General features: G+C 48.9%; 1 protein-coding gene across 1 annotated transcript in view; it reads right to left on the bottom strand.

Annotated features, from left to right (window-relative positions):
- LOC138765557 (C4b-binding protein alpha chain-like) overlaps window positions 1–19,872 on the bottom strand; it is a 77,880-nt gene that overhangs the window by 51,288 nt on the left and 6,720 nt on the right. Inside the window, exons 6-9 of the mRNA XM_069942590.1 lie at window positions 18,572–18,902; window positions 15,324–15,512; window positions 14,810–14,903; window positions 9,631–9,704 (exon numbers count right to left, since the gene is read on the bottom strand). Coding sequence (XP_069798691.1) covers window positions 9,631–9,704; window positions 14,810–14,903; window positions 15,324–15,512; window positions 18,572–18,902 — 688 coding nt within the window. The remainder of the gene's footprint in view (window positions 1–9,630; window positions 9,705–14,809; window positions 14,904–15,323; window positions 15,513–18,571; window positions 18,903–19,872) is intronic.

Here is a 19,872-nt window from a genome sequence, read left to right as displayed (position 1 = left end):
AGGCACCTGACATCAGGGCCGCATGTCATCGGAGCGCTGGCCTGGGATTGGCTGGTGTTCCCGCCATAGTTCCCCATCTTCCTGCCACATGGAAGGTCACCTGGGACAACAGCAGGTGACAGGCCCCCCCTCACCCCCAGGTCCATGCAGTCACCATGTTTGTCGGCCATTTTGTAGGCCGGTACGTATCTCCGTGTGCGGGCTGCTACACAACCTCCCCAGAACCGGCAATCAGGCCATTGTCCATCGACTTGGGCGGTCTGCCCCTGTGTTGCAGGAGACCTGCTCATTACAGTTCAGATATGCTGGATTCACGCAGTTAACGGTAAACATCTCCTCCTTACCGCTGATGTTAAGGATGAAGGTGGAGTCGAAGTCCCTGATGACCCTGTGGAGTCATTGTTGGGGCAGCCGGTGTGCGCCCCTTCTCCTAAAGATGTAGTGACAAGTCCATGGCGATGTTTTGTTTGAGCTGGCCGTATGGTGGGGGTTGCCACGGGACTAGGGACCCCAGTTTTTGCCACGTTCTTGAGGGCTGCTGCAGGATCTTCCGGGCGTTTATCAGGGGCCGGGAACCCCCCTCTCCGGAATGATTAAGGGTGGACCACAGACCATCTCCACTGCCAGGGCACTGAAGTCCTCCTTCGGTGCAGTTCAAATCCCCAGCAGGACCCAAGGCAGTTTGTCCACCCAGTTGCGACCCGTTAGCAGGGCCATCAAAACTGCCTTCAGGTGCCAGTGAAACTGCTACACCAACCATTGGCCTGAGGGTGATACGCCTTTGTGTGGTTGAGCTGTGTCCCCAGAAAGTTAGCCAGTGCTGCCCAGAGGTAAATTGTGTCCCCCTGTCCAAGCTTAGGTGCTTTGGGACCCTGAATGTGGACACCCATGTGTCGATGGATGCCCTGGCACAGGTTTTTGTGTTGATATCAGCTAGCGAAAGCGCCTCAAGTGGTATCTTGCCTAATGGGAAACTGGTAACGACCTCACTATGTCAATATGTACTTGGCTGAACCTGCACCACGCCAGTTCAAAGGTCTGTCTGGATGCTCTTATGTGAACCTGCAGTTCACATTAAAACCGAGACTAAAGTCCTGAATTTAAATAAAGGGAATTATGATGGTATGAGACGGGAGTTAAGTAAGATTGATTGAGGGGAGTTGACTGTAGATAGACAATGGAAAGCATTCACAGAACTAATGGAGAAATTGCAAAAATCATTTATACCGGTTTGGCATAAAAATAAACCAAAAAAGGTGACTCAATCGTGGATAATTGGAGACCGCATTAGGTCCAAAGAGAGAGCATATCAATTGGCCAAAAAAAGTACCACAACCGAAGACTGGGAGCAGTTCAAGATGCACCAAAGGAGGACAAAGGGATTAATCAAGAGAGCAAAAATAAATTACGAAAGTAAGCTTGCGGCAAATATAAAAACCGACTGCAAAAGCTTTTATAAATATGTCAAGAGGAAAAGATTGGTGAAATCCAGAGTAGGTCCTTTGCAGTCGGAATCAGGGGAATATATAATGGGGAATAAGGAAATGGCAGACCAATTAAATTCTTACTTTAGTTCTATTTTTACAAGAGAGGATACAAATAACCTCCCAAGGATGTTGGGAAACATAGAGACTAATGCAAGGGAGGAACTGAAAGAAATCAGTATCTCTAAGGACATGGTCTTGGGGAAATTGATGGGATTGAAGGCAGATAAATCCCAAGGGCCTGATAATCTACATCCTAGGGTACTCAAGGAAGTGGCCATTCAGATAGCAGATGCTTTAAGAATTATTTTCCAGAACTCAAAAGACTCAGGATCAGTACCCATGGATTGGAGGGTAGCTAATGTTACCCCACTATTTAAAAAGGGGGGTAGAGAAAAAGCGGGGAATTATCGGCCTGTGAGCCTTACATCAGTAGTGGGCAAAATGATGGAATCCATTATTAAGGATGTAATAGCGGAGCATATGACTAGCAGAGAAGGGATCGGACAGAGTCAACATGGATTTACAAAAGGTAAATCGTGCTTGACAAATCTATTGGAATTCTTTGAGATGGTGACAGGTAAAATAGATGGGGGAGAGCCAGTGGACGTGGTGTACCTGGACTTCCAAAAGGCCTTCGATAAGATCCCGCATTTACGACTGGCTTCCAAAATCAAGGCTCATGGGATTGGGGGCAAAGTATTGATGTGGATTGAGAACTGGCTGGCAGGTAGAAGACAGAGAGTTGGGATAAATGGCTCGTTTTCTGAGTGGCAGGCGGTGACCAGTGGGGTACCACAGGGATCTGTACTGGGACCCCAGCTGTTCACAATTTACATTAATGATCTGGATGAGGGGATTGGATGTAATATCTCCAAATTTGCAGATGACACTAAGCTAGGAGGGGTTGTGTGCACGGAAGAGGGGGTCAGGAAGCTCCAGTGTGATTTGGATCAATTGAGGGACTGGGCAGATCCATGGCAAATGCACTACAATGTGGATCAATGTGAGGTTATCCACTTTGGTAATACAAACCGGAGGGCAGATTACTATTTGAATGACAATAGATTAAGAGATGGGGAAGTGCAGAGAGACCTAGGGGTTCTTGTACACCAGTTTCTGAAGGCGAGCATGCAGGTACAGCAGGCGGTTAAAAAGGCAAATGGTATGTTGGCCTTCATATCAAGAGGGTTTGGTCACCTTATCTAAGGAAGGATGTTCTTGCAATGGAGGGAGTGCAGAGGCGATTCACCAGGCTGATACCTGGAATGGCAGGAATGACTTAGGAGGAAAGATTGCACAAATTGGGATTGTACTCGCTGGAGTTTAGAAGATTGAGAGGGGATCTCATAGAGACCTATAAAATTCTGGCAGGACTGGGCAGAATGGATGCAGATGGGATGTTTCCAAGGATGGGAAAATCCAGAACCCGGGGCCATGGTTTGAGGATAATAGGCAAACCATTTAGGACCGAGATGAGGAGGAATTTCTTGACCCAGAGGGTGGTGAATCTGTGGAATTCATTGCCACAGAGGGCAGTAGAGGCAGGTTCATTAAATCTATTTAAGAGGGAATTAGATCTATTTCTTCAGTATAAGGGTATTAAAGGTTACGGAGAGAAGGCGGGGACGGGGTACTGAACTTTAAGATCAGCCATGATCTTCTATGTTTCTATGTTTCACGTAGGTTTTGGCCCAGTGAATGACTGCTTACAGAGGCTGTGCCAGACAAATCTGCTAGCCACCATCTTGACCTTGGCTCGATTGTGGGATGCGCCAGATTAAGGATGGTGTCAAAAACCTGGCGCCACCACACAGCCAGAACAATGGAGCAATGACCTGCTGGTAGTGACGTCGCACAGCAGTGTCAGGTTACCTGGGCTGACAGAGGTGTCTTCAACCCTGAGACTGGAGATGGCAGTCCTATACATGGGGATCTCAGGTACACGCTGCTGCGCTTTGGCGAGACCATGTAGTCAACTCCTGGGACAGGGAGTGGACCGTTTCGATCGCGGGACGTGACAGAGGGCGACTACCACGTTGATTTTTCCTGCGACGTGTTGTGCGTCCATGATAAATTCAGACATGTAGGACAAGTGTGTCTGTTGTCAGGCCAACCAAGTGTCAGGTACCTTATGGAAAGTGAAGGTCAGTGGCTTGTGATCAATGAAGACCTTGAATTGTTGACCTTTCAAAAAGTAACGGAAACGTCTTACCGCCAGGTACAGCGCCAATAGCTCTCAATCAAAGCGCTGTATTTGGGGGTGGTGGAGGTGCCTACTGATAAAGGCCAGGGGTTGCCAGTGACCTTCAATGAACTGTCCCAGTATTATCCCTACCCCTGTGCTGGAGCCGTCAAGTGTCAGGGCAGTAGGTGCCTCCAGTCTGGGGTGGGCCTGGAGGGTTGAATTGGACAGCGTGTCTGCGGAATGCCCTCAAAGGGAACACTTCTGTGCTGCACAGTTCTATGACACCATGACCTTAGGAAGAAATCAAGGGATCGTCTCAACTGGATGTCTAGTAAAACTATAAAGCAATTACTGAGTATTTATAAAAAACTGAGACTGTAATTCAATGGGAGGACTTCTCATCAGGAATCAAATTCTTTGTCCATTGAAAAACTGAACCTGGTACATGTAATCATTCCTTCTTCTGGTCAAAATTTGTACATTCTTCCCTTCCTTTTCATGGCTTATCCCTTTGATTATTCTCCCAGTGAAATTAGTGCACCAAAGATTCCCAGCACATTATTATCACGCCATACCAACAGCAGTGCTGGTATCTTGAGCAAATAAAGACTTTTCTTGAAAAAATGTTCCAATCTGAAACATGGCTGCCGCTGGACTGGAGGCCCTCCGGCCTCTTGTTGTTTGCTCATGTCATTTAGCTGGGTACTGTTAGGTAAAAACATCATGAGCTGGGAATGTAGAAGGAGTCACCCAGTGCTGGGCCGTAACAAGATGCAGTTGTGACCTTGTACTCTCAAGATAAGAGTGGGGATGACAAATTGATGTGCAGGAGGCTAGCAGAGAGGGACAGCAACAGTTTATTCATTGGACAATGTCATGGTATGATAATTTACTAAGTACGTATCCTCTTTCTCTTTGGCTTGGCTTCGCGGACGAAGATTTATGGAGGGGGTAAAAAGTCCACGTCAGCTGCAGGCTCGTTTGTGGCTGACAAGTCCGATGCGGGACAGGCAGACACGATTGCAGCGGTTGCAAGGGAAAATTGGTTGGTTGGGGTTGGGTGTTGGGTTTTTCCTCCTTTGCCTTTTGTCAGTGAGGTGGGCTCTGCGGTCTTCTTCAAAGGAGGTTGCTGCCCGCAAAACTGTGAGGCGCCAAGATGCACGGTTTGAGGCGTTATCAGCCCACTGGCGGTGGTCAATGTGGCAGGCACCAAGAGATTTCTTTAGGCAGTCCTTGTACCTCTTCTTTGGTGCACCTCTGTCACGGTGGCCAGTGGAGAGCTCGCCATATAACAGGATCTTGGGAAGGCGATGGTCCTCCATTCTGGAGACGTGACCCATCCAGCGCAGCTGGATCTTCAGCAGCGTGGACTCGATGCTGTCAACCTCTGCCATCTTGAGTACTTCAACGTTAGGGGTGTAAGCGCTCCAATGGATGTTGAGGATGGAGCGGAGACAACGCTGGTGGAAGCGTTCTAGGAGCCGTAGGTGGTGCCGGTAGATGACCCATGATTCGGAGCCGAACAGGAGTGTGGGTATGACAACGGCTCTGTATACGCTCATCTTTGTGAGGTTTTTCAGTTGGTTGTTTTTCCAGACTCTGTGTAGTCTTCCAAAGGCGCTATTTGCCTTGGCGAGTCTGTTGTCTATCTCATTGTCGATCCTTGCATCTGATGAAATGGTGCAGCCGAGATAGGTAAACTGGTTGACCGTTTTGAGTTTTGTGTGCCCGATGGAGATGTGGGGGGGGCTGGTAGTCATGGTGGGGAGCTGGCTGATGGAGGACCTCAGTTTTCTTCAGGCTGACTTCCAGGACAAACATTTTGGCAGTTTCCGCAAAGCAGGACGTCAAGCGCTGAAGAGCTGGCTCTGAATGGGCAACTAAAGCGGCATCATCTGCAAAGAGTAGTTCACGGACAAGTTTCCCTTGTGTCTTGGTGTGAGCTTGCAGGCGCCTCAATTGAAGAGACTGCCATCCGTGCGGTACCGGATGTAAACAGCGTCTTCATTGTTGGGGTCTTTCATGGCTTGGTTCAGCATCATGCTGAAGAAGATTGAAAAGAGGGTTGGTGCGAGAACACAGCCTTGCTTCACGCCATTGTTAATGGAGAAGGGTTCAGAGAGCTCATTGCTGTATCTGACCCGACCTTGTTGGTTTTCGTGCAGTTGGATAATCATGTTGAGGAACTTTGGGGGACATCCGATGCGCTCTAGTATTTGCCAAAGCCCTTTCCTGCTCACGGTGTCGAAGGCTTTGGTGAGGTCAACAAAGGTGATGTAGAGTCCTTTGTTTTGTTCTCTGCACTTTTCTTGGAGCTGTCTGAGGGCAAAGACCATGTCAGTAGTTCCTCTGTTTGCGCGAAAGCCGCACTGTGATTCTGGGAGAATATTCTCGGCGACACTAGGTATTATTCTATTTAGTAGAATCCTAGCGAAGATTTTGCCTGCAATGGAGAGCAACGTGATTCCCCTGTAGTTTGAGCAGTCTGATTTCTCGCCTTTGTTTTTGTACAGGGTGATGATGGTGGCATCATGAAGATCCTGAGGCAGTTTACCTTGGTCCCAACAAAGCTTGAAAAACTCATGCAGTTTGGCATGCAGAGTTTTGCCGCCAGCCTTCCAGACTTCTGGGGGGATTCCATCCATACCTGCTGCTTTGCCACTTTTCAGTTGTTCGATTGCCTTATATGTCTCATCCAGGGTGGGAACCTCATCCAGCTCTAGCCTTAGGGGCTGTTGAGGGAGCTGGAGCAGGGCGGAATCTTGGACTGAGCGGTTGGCACTGAAAAGAGATTGGAAGTGTTCTGACCATCGGTTGAGGATGGAGATCTTGTCGCTGAGGAGGACTTTGCCGTCTGAGCTGCGCAGCGGGCTTTGGACTTGGGGTGAGGGGCCGTACACAGCCTTTAGAGCCTCGTAGAAACCCCTGAAGTCGCCAATGTCCGCGCTGAGCTGGGTTCGTTTGGCGAGGCTAGTCCACCACTCATTTTGGATCTCCCGGAGTTTGCGCTGAAGATGGCTGCATGCGCGACGGAAGGCTTGTTTCTTCTCTGGACAGGACGGCTTTGTAAGGTGAGCCTGGTGGGCAGCTCGCTTCTTTGCCAGCAGCTCCTGGATTTCCTGGCTGTTTTCGTCAAACCAGTCCTTGTTTTTCCTGGAGGAGAAGCCCAGTACCTCTTCAGTGGATTGCAGTATGGTAGTCTTCAACTGATCCCAGAGGGTTTCAGGGGACGGGTCCGTGAGGCGGGTTGCAACGTCGAGCTTTGCTTTGAGGTTTGCCTGGAAGTTTCCTCTCGCTTCGTCTGACTGCAGGTTTCCAACATTGAACCTCTTTCTGGGGGCTTTATTGTTCCTGGGCTTTGGCTTGAAGTGAAGGTTGAGCTTGCAGTGAACCAGCCGGTGGTCAGTGTGGCATTCCGCGCTAGGCATGACCCTGGTGTGGAGCACATCTTGTTTGTCACTTTCTCGCACCAGGATGTAGTCCAGGAGGTGCCAGTGTTTGGATCGGGGATGCATCCAGGTGGTCTTAAGGCTGTCCCTCTGCTGAAAAAGGGTGTTTGTAATGACAAGTCGCTGTTCTGCGCAGAGCTCCAACAGGAGGCGCCCATTGTCGTTGCACTTGCCGACGCCATGCTTGCCCAGGATTCCTGGCCAGGTTTCTGAGTCTTTGCCGACACGAGCGTTGAAGTCGCCCAGGATGACAACCTTGTCGGCTGTAGGGGTACGTTGGATGAGGTTGCGCAGGTCGGTGTAGAACTTGTTCTTTTCTGCTGGTTCCACCTGGAGGGTTGGAGCATAGACACTGATGAGGGTGATGTGACGCTTGTTTTGAAGTGGGAGTCGCATGGACATGATTCGGTTCGAGAGGCCTGTCGGAAGGTTTTCGAGTTTGGAGGCAATGAAGCTCTTGACCATGAAGCCTACACCAGATAGGCGTCGTTCATCCGAAGGCTTGCCAGACCAGTAGAGTGTGTAGCCCGCTCCGCGTTCTTGGAGGCTGCCTACATCTGCCAGGCGGACTTCACTGAGAGCGGCTATGTCGATGTCGAGTCTGAGGAGTTCATGTGCAATGAGGGCAGACCGACGTTCAGGTCGGTGGCTGTCAGCCTTGTCTAGCATGGTTCTGATGTTCCAGCATGCTAGCTTGAGTTTGTGAGCATCTTTTGAGGGGGAGGACGTGGAGGGGGAGGACGTGGAGGGGGAGGACGTGGAGGGGGAGGACGTGGAGGGGGAGGACGTGGAGGGGGAGGACGTGGAGGGGGAGGACGTGGAGGGGGAGGACGTGGAGGGGGAGGACGTGGAGGGGGAGGACGTGGAGGGGGAGGACGTGGAGGGGGAGGACGTGGAGGGGGAGGACGTGGAGGGGGAGGACGTGGAGGGGGAGGACGTGGAGGGGGAGGACGTGGAGGGGGAGGACGTGGAGGGGGAGGACGTGGAGGGGGAGGACGTGGAGGGGGAGGACGTGGAGGGGGAGGACGTGGAGGGGGAGGACGTGGAGGGGGAGGACGTGGAGGGGGAGGACGTGGAGGGGGAGGACGTGGAGGGGGAGGACGTGGAGGGGGAGGACGTGGAGGGGGAGGACGTGGAGGGGGAGGACGTGGAGGGGGAGGACGTGGAGGGGGAGGACGTGGAGGGGGAGGACGTGGACCTGTCCTCGGGCCTGCGCAAAGGAGCTTTTAGGTGGAGTGCAGTGCGCGCAGTACTGGCCCCACCCTTTACACCCATGGTTCGTGTGCCGTGGCCAAGCAAGCTGGGACGTGGCAGCGAGGTCCTTGGGTCGTAGGTTTTATATCGGAGTGGCCTTCTCCTATGCAGGTTTCTTACCCGGGCTGGAGGGGCCTGCCTCCCCTCCTAGGTCGGTCCATACTGCCCGGACCGGGGCCGAGGCCGCCGCAGTTCACCCTGTGCCTGGATTGGGGCCGCCGCCTCCCACTCTCTTAGGATACCTTACGTATCCTAAGGTATATAAAAAACACCACTTGCTGATAACGGCAGAATGCGCCTTCTCCAACTAACACTGTTAGTTGCAAGTGTTACAATCCGGTAATAAAGAACAAAGAACCTTGATTTCGACTCAGTCTGGTGTCTGACTCACTCATTCATGAACAAAGCAGACCTAACAGTACTCAATCCCTCATTCATTCACCCATCACCCACTGCAAAAACCAACGCTGCTTTTCACGAGATAAATTCTTACCTTGTCCCTCATCATATCCAATTAACACCTTTTGTTGGTCTGGATTCCTCCCCCAGCTATGTCTGAATTCGGAGTCTTTCTGAGATGTCCTGCTTCTGAATCATTCATTCTGCTTATTCTTTGAAGAAGGGCTCAGGCCCGAAACATCAGTGATGTATCTTTGCTTTTTATGGACACTGAAAAGACCAGCTGAGTTTCTCCAGCATTTAGGAGTGTTTTTACGACAATCTAAGCATCTGCAGACTTTCGTGTTTCACGCTGCTCTTTACTGGACCATCCATGACCTGGCAGCCAGCACCACCACAGAATATGACTTTCCACAGCAGGACCCACATCCCACTCACCAGAGCAATGAAGGGTATCAAAAAACAAAGTAATGACACTAAGAAGGAGAAACAGAACAGACACAAAAGAAATAAAAGCAGTCAGTAAAACATCAAGTGAAAACACGATGCTGGAGAAACTCAGCAGGTAAACTGTTTTTTATGTAGCAAAGATACATAACCAACGTTTTGGGCACGAGTTCATATTTATACAAAGGATTCAAGCCCAAAACATTGGTTATATATATTTATCATTGCTAGATAAAATACTCTGCTTAACCTACTGAGTTTCTCCAGTACTGTGTTTTTACTTCAAGCACAAAGTCTGCAGCCTTTCAGCTTTACCAAAGAACATCAAACATTCGAGAGAAAATCCAAAAGTAGAAATAATGGTTATGGTCATGGAAAAAAACAAGAACAGCTAACAGCCTTAACCTACCTTCACATGTTGGTACCTGACCATCCCATCCATCAGCTTGGCAGGTGCGGTAGTTCCTACCTACTATCTTGTATCTAAAAAGGCAACAAAAACATCATTATCTCATAGCAACATTAAAGTGAATCTATAAATAACGTGCAATAATACTCCATCATTCAGAAATAATTCACCACAGAGAGTTAGATAAGACTCTTGTGGGTAACGGAGTTAAGGGTTATGGGGATAAGGCTGGAAAGGGGTACTGATGGTAATGATCAGCCATGATCTAAAATGGCGGTGCTGGCCCGACGGGCCAAATGGCCTACTCCAGCTCCTATTGTCTATTGTCTAAAAAGAGAACCAATATGTAACTATGCTGAACCCAGCACAAGTGGTCCCTAAACTTCCTCCACGGGTGGATTCTCCCTTGAACAGGTTTTCAATTTACTTTTTCGAGTTGCCGCATAGATCACAAAGTCTCCCTTCCCCCTGCGAGGTGATCTACCAGGATTGATGTCTGAAGAGGATTCGCAAAATCATTGAGGACCCTTGCATCTTTCAGCTGCTCCCGTCGGGGAAGAGATCCAGGAGGATCAGAGCCAGCCCCACCAGGCTGAGGAACAGCTTCTTCCCACGGGCAGTGAGAACGACCAAAGGAACGGTTCATACTGACCACGAGACTCTCATATGTACAAAACAATATTTATTTATTTGTATATGTGACTATTTGTCCTATATATAGTTTGCCTGTACGAGTGTTATGTCTGGTTGTGTGTCTGCACGTTTTGCACCAAGGACCGGAGAACACTGTTTTATCAGGTTGTACTTGTACAATCAGATGCCAATAAACTTGACAACTTGATTTCCAGATGGAAAAAATTTAAAAAGTGGGGACTGCATTACCATCATCTTGTATGATGGTATTATACAAGACGATGGCATCATACAAGATGATGCAGTTTGCAGATGAAAACTTTTGGCATCAGTTAAATACTAATGCTTTGGGGTGGGGTGGGGGTGGTTGGAAGCCTCAGTGGCCTGAAGATAGGTTGCAAATATTAAGCAAAGATAAACAAATACTATAAAGAAGAAAATAGGATCCTAGTGAATTAATGTTAAACTGTAAACGTAAAACTAGCATTATAAAGTAATGGAAGATTTTTAGGTTGTTGATAGTATTTAAGCTCACACACATGAGAATACTTTTGGATGTTCATTGATTCAAGATTCAATTTATTGTCATGTAATAAAGACTGCAATATTACACAAAATTTGTTTTCACGGTGTAAGGCAGACAGATTCGCCTTGACGGAAACTGCCTGAAGTGCCCCTTACAATCAGAGAAAGAGAAGCAGAAGAGAATCCCTCCCAGAGTCACCGACTGTCGATGGTGGGTTCCTCGTTTTGAATCGCCAACAGGCCACCCTCTGTGTGTTCATCCTCAGAACCCCTCAATGGTCCACCTGACTTTGTAACCAAACCAAAGTAAACAGACTAGTTCAGGAAATTCTGCTGTTTTATTCAGTGTGCTGCCTCATTCCGAGTTATAACTAAGAGGGCAACTGGGCCTCACGTGAAAGCCAGCTCTCTCCAATACTCTTCATTAAAAATTAAAGAGATGCGACAGGCCAAATTCTGCTTAGCTATGAAGAGATTAATATGCAAAAACACACCTACAACTCCATCTGAATTTGATAACCAACTTTGGGATGGTAACAAATCCCACAAAATGTCAACAGCTCAGTAGCCACTTCACAGGGAAAAGGGACAAATGTCACAGGAGGACAAATGGAAATATCCACAGGTGCCCTTCTGCAGAGCATAAGATTTTACATCGACATCTTTCAGATTCAGGCATCAGTAGAAATGCCATTGAGGAAGTGGTGGTAACAGCTCCAGTCCTTCCTGTGCAAATGCACCATAGTGCTGTTGGACAGAGTTCAATAATTTAGGTCCAGCAACAGTTAATATGTGACAATACATTGAGAAACATGATGATATGCTAATTGGTGGAATGATCCTCGGTGTCCAAACATTTTGGTGGTAAATGTCATGAACATGAGAGTTGCTACAGGAATAGCTCAAACATGTAATTGCTCTGTGGAATTACTCTGTGTGCGGATGGTGGAAGGAATAAATGCTTAGGATGCTGCATGGGAGCCATCTGCTTTTTCGGATGCTCCATGGGAGCCGTCTGCTTTTTCCTAGACCATGTTCAACTCTGCATTTTTTGAGCGACACCACACAGACAATTGAAGAATATCCCAGTCCTAAAGGTGGAAAAACTCTGGATTTTTACCTTTGCTACATAAAGCACACTCTTTGACCAACTGAGTTTCTCCAGTATTTTGTGTTTTCACTTGCTACAGGATACCCAGCATCTGACCTGGTCTTATAATTATTGATGAAAAATTTTGTGAAAGCAATGAACAAAGAAGATGATGGATTTCACTATTTGAGACACAGGTGACTTCAAGATGAAGGAAGGCATTTTTGTTGGCCCACAGATCAGATGCATTATCATTGATAGGCAGTTAAAAGATCTGCTAGTGAGGCTGGAGAAAATAGCATGGAAGACATTTAGAGAGCATTTTCTTGGCAACTACCAAGCACCAAACTACATCCAGGTGATTGACAACATCCTTCAAACGGACAAAACCATGAACATATCATTGAAAATTCATTTTTTTGCGTTTGCATTTTGACGTCTTCCCCGCTGATCTTGGTGCCGTCAGTGACGGACACAGTGCAAGATTTCACCAGGACATTGCAACCATGGAAAAGTGGGATCAGGGCAACTGGAATGCATCAATGCTGGTCGACTATTGTTGACACTGACACGAGAGGCATCAGATGCTGAGTACAAACGAAAATCAGCGGCAAAACATTTTTAGATCAGTTGAACTAATGCAATGTGTCGGCATCATTATGCGATTAACCAGGATAAATTCAATCAAAGTTAATTTAATGATTCTCCAACTTCCTACCTGATACAGCAAATCTGAAATTATCTTTGTGTTCAGCTTGAAGGTGTCTAGCATAATCCCCTTTTAATTTTCAGGAAGCAAACCTTTTGAAAAAAATAGCTGTCCAGGGTAATTATAGTTATGAATGTTGCCTGTTTCATTTGCTGAATTGGAAAAGGAAATTGAATGTTATACAGTGACCATCCCAATCTCTGACCTTGCAATGGAAAGAGGATCACTGATAAAGCATCCAAAGATGGTGGGGTGAGGTCACTGCACTGAGAAATCTCTGCAATGATGATTGAAATGTTATTACTGATGGAACTGCTGGATTATTGAAAGAGAAACTATGACGATAAATTTCAGCTGGACGCCAAGCTGGGACCCTGGACAGCAATTCCATCAATCTCCATAGACTCGAAAATGTCTTTCCTGTATCCATCCTGCTGTCTACCCAACTCCCTCTAGAAAAATCAGAATGACCGTTTCCACTACCTTTAGAGCCACCGCGTTCCTTATCATAAACATCCTGATAAGGGTGGACCTGTGGTCAATCAGCACAGACCCACATCTTGCAGAGGGCGAGAGTACTCTGGCAGCTCAGACTGTAACCTGCACCACCCAATTCGACATCTTTCCCAAGATTCATAACCAGGACTGTTCAGACTGGCCCAGGGTTTTAACCTACCTGTCTCAAAGAACACGCATCTTCCTACCTTGATTTTCTCTCATCCTGATTTCTCACTTAGATTACAGTTTTCAGACCCAACCGGTTCATATTCATTATGGATACACAATCCAGCTCCATCACACACCAAGATGACCCAAGGAAAGGTCCAACTTCCTTTGACAGACTGAACTTGTTCTTGTATCCAAGGTCAAACTGACCATCTTATACTGCCTGCCAGCCCAGATAACAGAGATGTTACAATTGCTATTTTCCAAGTCTGGCACTTTCCATTCAAGAGGGGATAGGAAGTTTATTGCAAATGTTTCTTCAAAACACCAGCTCCACCTTTTCTATCCCATCCACATCTGAACATTAAACACCAGCTCCACCTCTTCTATCCCATCCACATCTGAACATTAAACACCAGCTCCACCTCTTCTATCCCATCCACATCTGAACATTAAACACCAGCTCCACCTCTTCTATACCATCCACATCTGAACATTAAACACCAGCTCCACCTCTTCTATTCCCATCCACATCTGAACATTAAACACCAGCTCCACCTCTTCTATCCCATCCACATCTGAACATTAAACACCAGCTCCACCTCTTCTATTCCCATCCACATCTGAACATTAAACACCAGCTCCACCTCTTCTATCCCATCCACATGTGAACATTAAACACCAGCTCCACCTCTTCTATCCCATCCACATCTGAACATTAAACACCAGCTCCACCTCTTCTATCCCATCCACATCTGAACATTAAACACCAGCTCCACCTCTTCTATTCCCATCCACATCTGAACATTAAACACCAGCTCCACCTCTTCTATCCCATCCATATGTGAACATTAAACACCAGCTCCACCTCTTCTATCCCATCCACATCTGAACATTAAACACCAGCTCCACCTCTTCTATCCCATCCACATCTGAACATTAAACACCAGCTCCACCTCTTCTATTCCCATCCACATCTGAACATTAAACACCAGCTCCACCTCTTCTATCCCATCCATATGTGAACATTAAACACCAGCTCCACCTCTTCTATCCCATCCACATCTGAACATTAAACACCAGCTCCACCTCTTCTATCCCATCCACATCTGAACATTAAACACCAGCTCCACCTCTTCTATTCCCATCCACATCTGAACATTAAACACCAGCTCCACCTCTTCTATCCCATCCACATCTGAACATTAAACACCAGCTCCACCTCTTCTATCCCATCCACATCTGAACATTAAACACCAGCTCCACCTCTTCTATTCCCATCCACATCTGAACATTAAACACCAGCTCCACCTCTTCTATCCCATCCACATCTGAACATTAAACACCAGCTCCACCTCTTCTATTCCCATCCACATCTAAACATTAAACACCAGCTCCACCTCTTCTATCCCATTCACATCTGATGACTTCTTAAAACACAACTTCAACCACCTCCTCCAACAGAGAACTGTTGCTAGTTAGGTCCATCATTGCAGCAATTTAGATATTAAAATGAACACAACACTTTTATTTCCACCGAATCCATGAATACTCACCCTTTATCACAATAGAACGTAATTTTATTTCCAAAAGTAACCTCGCCTTCGGAATACCCATGTAAAATGTCCCCTGGATGTCCACAGCTCTTTGCTATGAGAATAGAAAAGAATAGGTACCACTAAGTTACAACTTCCTAACAAGCCATCCCAACACCATTGACTGAAATGTGAGAAAAACAAATTGCTAGACAATTTTTCAGATGACTCTAATCTATTATCAAAATTGTGAGTGAGCAAGAGAATTTATTCATGGCATTAAGCGAACCTGTTGATATTGTAAATATTGGCATGAGGAGATGACTGTTCATAGAATGAGTAACTCCAAAACATTAGTCAGCTTTTTGTCATGAATGATTAAAGCTCAGATTAGCACATTTTCAATTTCCTAAAAGATTCAGTTAATAAGAATATTGGAACATCCCATGCCCACAAACTACACTTCAGCTAAATTCACTCATGAGGAAGATGGGGCTGGAAAGCAACACAGAGTGGGAATGAGAGAATTCCTTACGTTCACACGTGGCGCGTAATTGTCCCCAAACGTTTTCGTTGCAAGTAACACTGTTGCGGCTTCCTTGGCGAAAGGTGTAACCTGGGTTACATCTGTAAATGACCTTGCTTCCAACAATAAATGAGTCATTCAAAAGAAACTCATCCAGTGGCGCACCATTTTCCAAATCCGGAGGTTTACCACAGTCACCTTTAAAAAAAATTTAACCCAGTTTAAATTGCAATTACCACAGAGTAATCAGCTCAGAAGATTCAAGTCCAGAAAAGACAAGCTAATGATTTTTTTTCCTTCCATTTAATTGAATTATCTTTATATATTTCAGCTTGGCCATCTCACAAAACACAAGACATAAAAGCAAATATCAATTTAATCTTGAACATAAAGTAAATAGCAGTTGAATCTTCAAAATACCACAGGTCCAAAAGATACAGCAGCCATGAGAGAGAGGGGGCAATTGGTCTCACCATATTACAGTAAAGTATGCAGAAATTTTGTTTTATTAGTAATGATTTCCAGGTGCCAGGGATAAATTGTGGACCCCATGGCATATGAAACAAACAGAACTCAAGTATCCACACTTTTCCCGGCTAGAGTTTGAATGACCAAGACCCCAGCAACATTGGAATGGATAATCTGCCTGATCCACTAAGTAACCTTTCCCTGCATGTTCCACAAAATACCTTGTACCATGAGAAAAGATTTTATTTCCCCCCTTCCCGTTTTCCTTTTCCACTGCCACCAGACAGATTAGCTGCTACTAACAAGCATCGTCCTTTTTATCTTGCCTCCAGAGATTTTTACATAGTAGGGAAATTAAGGGATTTGGGGAAAAGGTAGATAGGTGGAAATCACCAGATCAGCCATGATCACATTGAATGGAAGAGCAGCTCAACAGGTCAGATGGCCTTCTCCTGATCCTATTTCTTGTTCCACCTGAAAGACATTCTCTTTTGTCCTCTACACTCTCTTCACCTGGAACTTAAAAACTGCCTACAATATACCTTTTCATAATTCTGACAAAACTCTGTCTCAACAGGTGCTGCACGTCTCACTGAGTATTTCCACCTTTCCTTTTGTATGGCTCCTCCTAGCTCATCTATCACTACTGGAGGCAGAGCAGGAGCAGGGACCTGTCTGGAGGCAGAGCAGGAGCAGGGTCCTGTCCGGAGGCAGAGCAGGAGCAGGGTCCTGTCCGGAGGCAGAGCAGGAGCAGGGTCCTGTCCGGAGGCAGAGCAGGAGCAGGGTCCTGTCCGGAGGCAGAGCAGGAGCAGGGTCCTGTCCGGAGGCAGAGCAGGAGCAGGGTCCTGTCCGGAGGCAGAGCAGGAGCAGGGTCCTGTCCGGAGGCAGAGCAGGAGCAGGGTCCTGTCCGGAGGCAGAGCAGGAGCAGGGTCCTGTCCGGAGGCAGAGCAGGAGCAGGGTCCTGTCCGGAGGCAGAGCAGGAGCAGGGTCCTGTCCGGAGGCAGAGCAGGAGCAGGGTCCTGTCTGGAGGCAGAGCAGGAGCAGGGTCCTGTCTGGAGGCAGAGCAGGGTCCTGTCTGGAGGCAGAGCAGGAGCTGGGTCCTGTCTGGTAAAACATGAAACTCTGACACCTTGATTGAAGTAAAAACACAATGCAGGAGAATCTCAGCAGCTCAAACAGTGTACTTTATATAGCTTAAAAAAAAGATACCTAACCAATGTTTTGAACTTGAGCCCTTCATGTACGAGCAAAATGTACGCAGGTGCCGTATATAGCAAAGATAAAAATTCATAACCAACATTTCAGGCTTCAGCTCTTCATGCAAAATTCAGGCAATATCCTGGTGAATGAAGAGAGAGGCTGGAGAGTCAATAATCCAGATATCTAGGCTGAATCTCCCTGATGCCAGCCAGTTTAATTCTCCTCACCTGTCTGTCATGGGCCTCATTTATTTCCAGGTGAGACTGAACAAACTTGAGGGAAAGCATTTCATCACAGATGGATTTTTCTCCTTTAGGTAACATCCCCATCCAATTCTTGTTTTCACCTCCACATGTTTCCATTCTCCCTTTCTCTCCAACCTTTTACAATGCCCCCCACCCTCTCCGGTGGTCTCCTCCCTGTGTGGCTCACAACCTTTCTTCATAAAAGACCCTATTTCTCTCCATGGATGCTCTCTGGCCTCCAATTTCTCTGTGTTCACTATATTCCAGCATCTGCAGTTTTTCTGTTTCTCCAAAATCCTGATGAATATATTCTGAATTGTCTGTGGCAGCCACACCCTTCCTACAGCGTCAGACTATTTGTGTCCTCAAGGCTTTAAAAGAGTGGCAGTTTCTCCTTTAAACCTGTCAACAACCCACTGATCTTAAACCTGTCAACAGCCCACTGACCCTAAACCTGTCAACTGCCCACTGATGCACCACCTACTTGCTCTTGAACTCAATTTGAGAATCTACAGCTTGCAACTGAAATGCTTCAGCAGGTGAACTAACTGCAAGTCGTACTTGTGAAAAAGTAAGAGGGGGCAGGGCCTTTGCCGGGACCCATTCAGAGGTGAGGCAGAAGAAAACGTTTCAAAGTAACTGATATCCTTAATAGCCACAGTAACTTGGTGAGAAGATTCAATCTGGCCAGAGCAAGGATTTGGACTCAAAGAATCTAAACGTGAAAAACTTTTATAGACTCTTAACATCATCAGTGAAGAAGGAAATCAGAAATCACAAAATCAAGCAACTGAAAAACCAAACGGAGACTGAAATGAGCAATAAAGGCGAGTTGGCAGAAGCTCAGCCCTGCACTTTGTGAAGCAATATCCGACAGGACGGCTAAGAGTAGAAACATAATGCAGGAGAAACTCAGCTGGATCGGGCCGCCGCGTCGTCCATTCGGGGTCTCTTCGACCTGCCGAGTCTCCCCAGCCTCGAGGGGTCTGCACTCCCCCCACCTTTTACCCCCGGAACGATGAGCAGTTCATTCGCAACAAAGCGGCCCAACTGCCTCTCCACTTTCCTCCCCCTCAGCCGCGCCCCCCCCCTCCATCCTCCCCCCCCCCCGGCCGCGCCCCCCCCCTCCATCCTCCCCCCCCCCCGGCCGCGCCCCCCCTCCATCCTCCCCCCCCCCCGGCCGCGCCCCCCCTCCATCCTCCCCCTCCCCGCCCGCGCCCCCCCTCCATCCTCCCCCTCCCCGCCCGCGCCCCCCCTCCATCCTCCCCCCCCTCCATCCTCCCCCCCCTCCATCCTCCCCCCCCTTCATCCTCCCCGCCCGCCGCGCCGTCCCGCCCCACTCACCCGCCACTTCGTCCCAGACCGCCGTCGCCGCCAGGACACTGAGCAACCACCTCACCGCCATTCTCTCGCGGCCGGAAGTGACGTACATCACCGGCACGCCTTGCCACGGCGGGGTCTGCCCATGCGCAGGGTCGGCATCCTGTGCCCTGTCCCTCTGGGTCCAACCGCTGGTTGCGTGAGCACGGTGCCGGGCAGCCCCCAGCTGCATTATTGATCCATCCACGTGTGAGCAAAGTGCCGACCCCCAGGCAAAACCCTTCCCACCGTCTCCAGGGAACGCTGGCGTCGGAGAGCAGCAGCAATCATCAAACACCCTCCCCACCAGCACACGCTGCAGAGAGGAGTCGGGGCCACAAGACTCGCCCCCCCCCCCAGGTTCAGGAACCTCGCCCCCCCCCAGGTTCAAGAACCTCGCGCCCCCCCCAGGTTCAAGAACCTCGCGCCCCCCCCCCCAGGTTCAGGAACCTCAACCACCCCCCCAGGTTCAGGAACCTCACCCCCCCCAGGTTCAGGAACCTCGCCTCCCCCCCCCCCACCAGGTTCAGGAACCTCGCCCCCCCCCAGGTTCAAGAACCTCGCCCCCCCCAGGTTCAGGAACCTCGCCTCCCCCCCCCCACCAGGTTCAGGAACCTCGCCCCCCCCAGGTTCAAGAACCTCGCCTCCCCCCCCCCCACCAGGTTCAGGAACCTCGCCCCCCCACCAGGTTCAAGAACCTCGCCCCCCCCAGGTTCAGGAACCTCGCCTCCCCCCCCCCCAGGTTCAGGAACCTCAACCACCCCCCCAGGTTCAGGAACCTCACCCCCCCCAGGTTCAGGAACCTCGCCTCCCCCCCCCCACCAGGTTCAGGAACCTCGCCCCCCCCCAGGTTCAAGAACCTCGCCCCCCCCAGGTTCAGGAACCTCGCCTCCCCCCCCCACCAGGTTCAGGAACCTCGCCCCCCCCAGGTTCAAGAACCTCGCCTCCCCCCCCCCACCAGGTTCAGGAACCTCGCCCCCCCACCAGGTTCAAGAACCTCGCCCCCCCCCAGGTTCAAGAACCTCGCCCCCCCCAGGTTCAGGAACCTCGCCTCCCCCCCCCCACCAGGTTCAGGAACCTCACCCCCCCCAGGTTCAGGAACCTCGCCTCCCCCCCCCCCACCAGGTTCAGGAACCTCGCCCCCCCACCAGGTTCAAGAACCTCGCCCCCCCCCAGGTTCAGGAACCTCGCCTCCCCCCCCCACCAGGTTCAGGAACCTCGCCCCCCCCAAGTTCAAGAACCTCGCCCCCCCCCAGGTTCAGGAACCTCGCCTCCCCCCCCCACCA

The sequence above is a fragment of the Narcine bancroftii genome, chromosome 5, assembly GCF_036971445.1.
Source record: "Narcine bancroftii isolate sNarBan1 chromosome 5, sNarBan1.hap1, whole genome shotgun sequence".
Taxonomy (NCBI): Eukaryota; Metazoa; Chordata; class Chondrichthyes; order Torpediniformes; family Narcinidae; genus Narcine; species Narcine bancroftii.
Note: the sequence above shows the minus strand (reverse complement) of the source record. Positions and strands in the feature narration are given on the sequence as shown.